General features: G+C 42.8%; 1 protein-coding gene across 4 annotated transcripts; it reads right to left on the bottom strand.

The window, feature by feature from the left end:
* Positions 1 to 1,084: 1,084 nt before the first annotated feature.
* Positions 1,085 to 8,535, bottom strand: prkab2 (protein kinase, AMP-activated, beta 2 non-catalytic subunit). Of its 4 annotated transcripts, none has more exons than XM_032532152.1 (8): positions 8,390 to 8,535; positions 6,674 to 6,859; positions 6,387 to 6,538; positions 4,728 to 4,821; positions 4,225 to 4,339; positions 3,301 to 3,434; positions 3,088 to 3,156; positions 1,085 to 2,569 (listed from the first exon to the last, which is right to left on the bottom strand). In XM_032532152.1, the coding sequence occupies exons 2-8, from the start codon at positions 6,830 to 6,832 to the stop codon at positions 2,492 to 2,494; spliced, it is 801 nt and encodes a 266-aa protein (XP_032388043.1). In that variant the 5' UTR covers positions 6,833 to 6,859; positions 8,390 to 8,535; the 3' UTR covers positions 1,085 to 2,491. The 4 variants fall into 4 exon arrangements, with proteins under 4 accessions (XP_032388043.1, XP_032388045.1, XP_032388046.1 ...); XM_032532154.1 differs by having other exon boundaries at positions 8,438 to 8,459; XM_032532155.1 differs by having other exon boundaries at positions 6,674 to 6,856; positions 8,390 to 8,410.
* Positions 8,536 to 8,576: the final 41 nt, after the last annotated feature.

Raw genomic sequence — 8,576 nt, forward strand, 5'->3', positions numbered from 1 at the left:
TCATGGGTGAGGCGGGGGGGTGGCTGGTCGTCGTAGCAGGAAACCTAACGCGACACACACATAATGTCGAAGGTGTGTTGTTTTTACCAGCCAGAAGACAAATTAGCTTCGAAAGAAGCTGAAGGCAGCAAAAAAAATAATAGTGAATAGCGACAATTCTCTCCAACCAATCAGCAGTCTGCAGGCTTTCACGTCACCTTTAAGTGTCCCCTCAGCTCACTTGGAACCTTGACTGAGGTACAAAAAGTACCCGTTAGCAGGGACTTATTTTCGTAATGGAAAACCAAAAAAGGCGAGTAGTTTCGAGACAGTACCATACAGTGGAAAAACGCCAAAACAGCATCTTAACACCAGGCCGTTGCACGTCTGGCCACACCCAAGAGTGATGATGTCACAGTGGCCTGAGGCACCCTCTGCAGCAAGGTCGAGTTGCTCCTTAAAAACTAAAACTTGACTAGACTGGTGAAAGAGTAACAGACGGCCATAGAAATGACACAGGGGAAATAACACAGAATATCAAGACAAAAACATAGAATATCTAAAATGTGTATGGATTTAAAGGGGAACTATGCAGTTTTTTAAGCTAATTTACCTTAACCGAACAGCTTCGGAGTCATTGGAAAGGTTAGATGACTGTTTGAGTTGAATGGTGGTCGTCTTGCTCCCCCCTAGTGCCTCTGAAAAACCGCTGAGTCGCCGGACTCAGCGTCAGGAAGTATGGCGTGATATCAGGTCTCGTGAAATTGCCTCACGGCACTGCTCGCATTCGCCCATTCAGGAACCGGCTAACAAGGTAGCGATGGAGTTTTTTCACACTATCGTCATGGCTGGGTCGGCAAAAAAGAAACAGATACTTAGGAGAGCATTGTAGGAGGAACAGAGAAAAAGACTGACCAAGGGAGGGGTCATAAACAAGTAAGGGGGTGGGGCTCTGTAGAGCAACCTGCGAGCAAAAAGGGAAGCAAAGAAATGGCCAAAACTGCATAGCGCCCCTTTAATAAAACTAATCAAATACACTTCAGTCCACATGTCTTTGACCCAGAACACGGGCCTCCTACACCAGACCGAAAGAAAAGACGGACAGTAGGAATTAGGACCAGCGTGTCCTCTCTTTATTTGCAAACAAGTCAAACCATGCACCGTGAACCGTCACACTGGTTCTGTACAGCATTTGAAAAACATTCATGAACGATTGTAAAATTCAAGTTTTGGGGTTTTTAACCTTAAAACGCCACATCCTCGGCTCTTGTCCACACTCCCTTATCTAACTCTGAAAAACTCTTTGGACAAAACTTCACGGCTAGGCTCGACATTCACTATATACTTTTAGAGCGTCTAGTTGAACACCGACAGGATGTATGAAAGCCCGTTTCAACGCCCGTGCAGTGTACAACAAAAAAATACTTTCAAAGCCACTATACCTCAAAATACAGATTATCTTAAAAGGTTAAAGAACACTTTGTACAACTTTTAAATGGCAACCGTCTATCCTTATAGCCCTGTAAGTTCATCTGAATGCAGTCGATCTGCGCCGCACTCAGTAAATGAGGCGTATCCTCACGAGTTGCAGACATTCAATGCATGCAAAGCAGCAACTTCAAACTGTTTATGTGTGTCTGTGTACGACTACACATGTAACAAATACATACAGTACATTGCTATTTGATAAAAACTGAATAAAAGCACAAACCGGGTTCCAAATGCAGAGACGCTACAATACAGTAAGAGCTGTCGGCTGCATAGTTAAGAGCTTATATCGCTCCTGCTTACTGGATGGTAAAGTGCTAAATTATGTCAAGTTAGAAGGTAACAGCAGAGCTAACCATCGACCTTTGACGTCCATAACCCATCTGGAAACTAATCTACTCCATTTACAGTTTAGTTCACGTTGTAGATCCCACTGAATGATGGCTGAACTGGGATAAATTTAATAAAACATATAACAATATGTGCCGACAAAACAAGATGTAGGTATTTGCACATTATGTTCACCCAAAGCCATTCTGTTATTCTGACTTAATTAACACCAAATCAAACTGCTGATCCACATCAATAACACGCAAAAGCCCTCACGTCCTTAAAATCACCGTTAAAAGAAGCCGATCTCTCACAGATCCCCGTCTTCCTTTGTACATTTAAATCAAATCTCGGTTTAAAACACGGACATGCATATACTCACAAGGTGCAGCAAACACTCAAATACACACAGTGATTCAGTCAGTCTCTCTCTAATCTGTCTGTAGACGTCACAGGTAAAAGCCACAGTAGGATTTTCATCTTCCTACACACACCCGTTGCTTTTTGTTCAGAGCCCTATGTAGAGAGGAGTGCAACCTTTTTCCAAAGCCAAAGTCACAGCCACTGGCTTCTTGTCTAGTTCCAGTGCACGTTTTGGCTATATGTGATGACACTAAGAAAAAATGAATAAAACTAACAGCAGATTGCCGACGTGGTGTTCTCTAAACGCAGTGTGAAGCACCCAGGTTGCAGTTTAGATGGGCTTGTAAAGCAGAGAGGTGACGTACTTCTTCTTGTATCTGTGAGTCGCACTCAGCACCATTACTCCGTCCTGCAGACACAAACGAGATGCTCACGCTCCTGTAGGGGACATCTGGTCCACACAGCATGACAGAGAATTATGAAAATACTAATAATAATGTCTTGCTGCATTATTCGCATATTTAGAACAACCATTAGGAACAAAAAAAACGGTGTTGCTTTAACAATAAGAAAGGTTAAGCAGCCTCACATTCATTGTGATTGTCACAGTAGCACACTTAAATTTGAACACTTACATTTAAAAGAAGTTTTTTTTAACAGCCCTGATTTAAGTAGTACACACTTGTAGGGTTAATATTTTCATTGACAAAAACATAATTCAAAGTATGAAGCCTTTAACAGTTGAAATTAGTCTAGGTAGCAGGTAGCTGGCCATGTGATTCACTGGCTGACAGTTGAAAGAGATTCAAACCCCCTACACCGAATTTGGCTGCTCGGGGATTTATGTGTATTTATGTGTATTTCATGTGGTGCCAGTAACATCTGGAAACGCGTGAGGAGTATTCCAGCTGTTTCCAGGGACCCTACCTTAATCGAAAGGGCGTAAAGGTGGTTTAGCATGACGTGGTTGGGCTCGGGCAGCAGGGCAGGGTCACACTGCAGAGAGAGAGAGAGAGAGAGAGAGAGAGAGAGAGAGAGAGAGAGAGAGAAAACTTACAAACCAAAGAGAAACTGGTAAAAAAAAAAAAAAGGCAAATCACATCAAGGTCTGAGGATAAAGTGTTAGATGGAGGCACTGACGGAAATGTTGGTGTCCTTGTTGAGAATGACTTGGAGGAGGTGCGGAGGGAGGATGGGGGGGGCTTTGAAATGCTCCTCAGGTCTGAAGCTGTACTGCTCCTGCCCATATGGACCTGGAGGGGAGCTGGACAGGTCTGCAACACACACACACACACAACAGTCACCATTACACTGCTCACAGGGTTTCAGGGCTGGCTTAAACTTCCCATTGAACAATATCACGGGGGTCACCATTCTCCAAATCCACGATTCTTTTTTGCAGCGGTGACACGATACGAGGGTACTGTGCAGCAACATTTTGAGCTTTGCATTTGAATTACCATGGCCCAATCAAAAGCAATATTAGTATACTGAGACGCAAGTGAACAGCGCATGAAGGGCCGTCCAAGCCCACGCACACACATACACATACACACACCCTGTGTCTTTAGCTGCATGCTACCAACCAGGGGCAGGGGTGGAGAGATTAAAAAAAAAATACTGGGGGAATCGCTGATCTTGCTTTTGATTCCAAAAAAGACTAGGGGTGAGGAAAAAAAAAAAAAAAATCAATACAGCATAGTATCACAATATTTTCCGTGGCAATACTGTATCGATACACAGGCGCCAAGTATGGATCTTTTATTATAAATGTGTTGGTCAGTTTGCAGCGATAAAATTAAAGTGAGACAAACGTTTCTTCTTAGATGAAACAGATGTTGACAAAGTTTCCTTTCGGGGACGTCATTTGAAATTAGAAAAAATTTGAAGTTGGACAATAAGGTTGCAAATTGCATTATATTGCAGAATATTGCAGTACTATTGTATCGTGGCATAAGTATCGTGATGATATCGTATCGGGAGGCGTCTCCTGATTCCCACCCCTAAAAAAGACCTCCGTTTAGTTTTTACTGTAGTGAAGGAACATGCTGGACAGAAGCTGACCTGATGTGTCTGAGCACTCCAGGGAGTCCACGTTCAGGGCGTCAAACACCTCAAAGTCAGACTTCTTCACCTGGATCAGGTTGTTGATGGTGCCGAGCTGACTGGTTACAACCGCCTGCAAAACAGACATGTTTCAGGAAGAGGAACCACTTTTACAATTATTGCTTATAACGCTGTGCACACGTTCCCCTGGGATTTACAAGAGGCTTTGATGGTGACGGTGTGCATACAGCGATGAATCTTCTGTGGTTTTCCCGAGCTAATTCCACCATGACATTAGCAACACTGACTGAATATCATGTAGCACTTCAGGATTAGGAATGGTTGATATTTTGGTCTAATTTTATCTTCAAAAATAAAAAAAAATGAGCTTACTATCCTCCCAAGTTTAGAACATCAGATCTGTGTAACACGCCAAAGAGCGTCAGAAAGTCAGGGATTTAGCGGTTTGGGATTAAGGAAAAACATTCAATAACAATAGAATCAAGATGACACAGTTGTACCTCTGAGGGGTCATGGACCCACTGTCCATCTACAAAGAACTTGTACTGGTGCTCTCCTTCTGGCAGGTCCAGGATCGCTACGAAGTCATTATGGCTTCGCAGAAAGGAAAAGAAGGAGAATTAGTTCAATACTGGTCGCCCTTGTCCTTTCAAAGTCTACAGCTGTCACATGTGGCTGGAGCTCGGATGGATGAGATGAGATCATTTACATGGGATCCCTATGACAGGGCTTGACATTAAGGCAAGGCAGCTTTTTTTGTATGGCCCATTTCAGCAACAGAATATTAAAAATGGTAAAAGTTACAGTGCAGTACAAGAAATTAGACATTAAAGAAGGCTTGTCCGGGACAAGTGGAAGAGAAATGTACTTCCCCACTGGACAAGTTAAAACTCAAACAAAATAAAATGGCATGGTACGTCACGTTATGTGCCACTTGTTACGTCTATTCTACCGATTTGATTTTATCGGTTTGAAACGAATACATTTTTTTCCCCACAATCCGTCGAACCAGCTCAGAATGCTTTGATTGGCCAATCAGGAGTCGGTCCAAGTAGTGGAGAGTGATGTCTCTTCAGGCTCCGTGCCAAGAAAAGCACCAAGAACAATTAACCTTACAACAGCAGCACCATACGAGTTAAAAAGGGAAAGAACATTTGTGAACAGCTGGAGAGAGGAATTTGATTGGCTGCAGAATGAAGGAGTGATGTGTGACGTCTGCTTGGCTGACAAGTAAGTGGCGTTAGCTAGCTAGCGTTGGCAGCAGTGTACCTAGCAAGCATTAGCAGCATTTGCATTGGCTAAATGTACGTAGTTAAATATCTAATACATATATAAAATACAGTATGTAAAATTATAAATCTTTACCCAGACAAGTGACTTTTGTGAAGTGCCCATTTTATGAAAACAAAAAATCACTTTTTCTGGGATTTGGGGTGTTATTTTGGGTCTCTGATGATTCCACACACATACAAACTTTAAAAAAAGCATCCATGCTGTTCTGAGTGAGATCTGGTTTCTGAACGTCCTCTGTCTTCAGTCTCCGGGTGAGCTGTTCAACATCTGCACGGCTTTCTACGGCACTAGCCAAGACGAGGTGGCTAACCGCAGCATGCTAGCAGTACAACCAAAATATGGTGTGTTTTGAAAATCAAACCATGTAAAGCTATTCTGGTACAACCTCAAAATACAACTATGAACCTGATAATGAGCAGAATATGGGTGCTTTAATGTCAAGCCCTGCCTGTGAGACCGTGGCATTTATAGCGTGCTGATTAGGGCTGCACAATATTTAATTTTTTTATTATTGTCATTCACAAAATGCTGCGACGTATCGCGAAAGACACGATTTTTTTGAGTTAGTTAAAAGGAAATAGCAATAGAAAAATGCACTTTATAATGTAATGTCATGCCTTTCGTACAATTGGTTTAATAAAACAATGTTGGAAATGAATTACTTTCATTTGTTTTAAATTCAACAAGCAATGTGTTGTATTTTAGCAGAATACTGAGAGCAGCAGACCCGAGTACACTTTAATATCTGGTTATTTGCAGCAAGTTGTATTAATCGCGAATATTCAACAATGTTATCGCACATCCCATACTTGCCTTATATCGTGCAGCTCTAAAGCTGACCAAAAACATAAAAATAACATTTTTACCTCTTATTTAGTGGTATCTTCGTGCTCCAGTTATTAAAGGAACCGGCTATGTAGACCTCCTTTCCCCCTCCAGCCCAGCGGATGACCGTGGGTCGAGACTGAGGACCAGTTTTCATCTGCTCAACCAGATCGGATTCTTTCTCTTCTAACGCCTAAAAGCAATTCATTGGCATCTCAAAGATAATACGTAACGGACGATACCGAAATCAGATAGGTATTCCTGCAGAACAAACTCTAAGATCGTGAACAACAATCTGTATTTTTGGTTCTGAATTTCCCAGCAGTACCTTGGACTCTGGCCCATGGGTGTTGAAGATGTTGGGGTCATCTGTGCTGTCCACCATCTTGCTGCTGGGTTCTTGGTCTTTGTGGCTGCCGCTGCTGTCCGAGCGGTGGGCTTTGGCTCCATGGCGTTCTCCAGACACCCTGTCGCTTGTGTTTCCCATGATGCCTCACTCCTCACCACCTTGCTACTGCAAAGAAAAAAACATCAACTTAGATGCTTTGTTATGTATTTGCTTGCTTTCATGTAAGACCCATGCTTTCAATGCAACACGTTAACAACGGATTATGGACACAATAACAATATGTGGAAGATATGAATTATCATGAATACTAGCCATAGACGGGCCCCAGTTTTGTGCCTTGAGTGTTTAATAATGACAATGTAATGATAACAAAAGCAGCCACAAACTGGGGCTAGCCACAGGCTAGATACGCTGACTGCAGATATACAGTAAAAACAATAAGTGTGATATGTGGCAGATTTAAATTAGTAAACACAATCTTAACAAACATTTGCAAGATACAATAAAAGCGCAAATAATGCCGAACGGCTTTCCAGGAAGGCTAACCGGCTAACTGCTAGGCTAGACCCCTCAAAGAGGGGTCCGTGAGGGGTCCTTGAGGGGCGCCAGCAATTTATTTAATTAAAAATTCCATTCATAATAATAATGTATACTTTATTAATCCCCCAAGTGGAAAGACACTCTTGTTTTACACACGGGGCTGAATTACACACACATGCTTAGTACATATACGTGCACTAATGGAGAGATGTCAGAGTGTGTGTGTGTGTGTGTGTGTGGGCGGGGCTGCCCATGGAAAGGTACCCCGAGCAGTTGGGGGTTCAGTGCCTTGCTCAAGAGCACCTTGGCAGTGCCCAGGAAGTGAATTGGCACCTCTCCAGCTACCAGTCCACCACCCTACTTTTGGCCCGTATGGGGAATTGAACCTGTGACCTTCCGGTTCCCAACCCAACTTCCTATTGATAATTAACACAATGACAGAATGTATGACTGTTTTGGCCAAGGGTTTCATATGCTTTATGTAATAAAACATCTAAAAGCAAAAAAAAACAATCAGGTGTGGGTCCTTGCTGATCCAATGGAGGGTCAGAGGTGACGTCTAATTTGTGTAATGTTGAATGTTACTGTATTGTGGTTTCCTTGGCTTGAAATAGTTTGGGAACCAGTGGACTAGACAGGCTCAGATACAAGCAGGTAACTATGGCAGACGGTACTGTCTTTGTCTCCTCCTTATATTGAATATAATAATTATACACCGTGTGAACTGCCAAAACAACCGACGCCACAGCCGGTTAACGTTAGCTAGCTAATTGTCTTGCCAGACACAACACAGCACCGTCGTTTCAACGCCCACTCACGTTAGCTACTTCACAAGCAACAAGTTGAAACTTCCAAAATGAAATTATAGACACAATGTTGTCGTGAATTAGGAGCAGTAATCACACATAGCTTGCTGGCTGTTACCTACAAAGGTGTCCCCTCTGGCAGTTCAACTGTCCCAACCTCAAACCACTTCGGCAGGAGAATATTTTTAGCTTACAGTTAGCTTGCTGCTAGCTGTCACTTTGTAACGGCTAGCTGTCACTTTGTAATGGCTAGCTAGCGCAGCACGTTGTCTTATTTACGACGTCAGTGTTAATGATGAAAACGCGACAAAGCGTCATCATTTTGGTACGATAGAGCGAGTAAACTCACAGATACCAGCTGCTGTTAATATGTAGTTTATTTTCAGCGGACGGTCACCTTCTCTCTCCGAGAACTGCAGCGCCTCGGCTACACAACGCTAACCCGACCTCCGATAGCATTCACACGCTACTATTGGCCAGGCATAGACGTTTACACAAGGTAACAGAATCTGATTTGTTCAGATCCTATCCTCTGA

The sequence above is a fragment of the Etheostoma spectabile genome, chromosome 12, assembly GCF_008692095.1.
Source record: "Etheostoma spectabile isolate EspeVRDwgs_2016 chromosome 12, UIUC_Espe_1.0, whole genome shotgun sequence".
NCBI lineage: Eukaryota > Metazoa > Chordata > Actinopteri > Perciformes > Percidae > Etheostoma > Etheostoma spectabile.

Bases quoted from the DNA above. Each gene is read 5' to 3' on its own strand.
- prkab2 (XM_032532152.1), bottom strand. From the start codon at position 6,832: ATGGGAAACACAAGCGACAGGGTGTCTGGAGAACGCCATGGAGCCAAA. The intron at 3,157-3,300 runs GTCAGTGCCTCC...CTCTCTCTGCAG, and splicing joins ACAAGGACACCAACATTTCC to TGTGACCCTGCCCTGCTGCC. The intron at 2,570-3,087 runs GTAGGGTCCCTG...TTGTGTCTGCAG, and splicing joins TTTACGCCCTTTCGATTAAG to GACGGAGTAATGGTGCTGAG.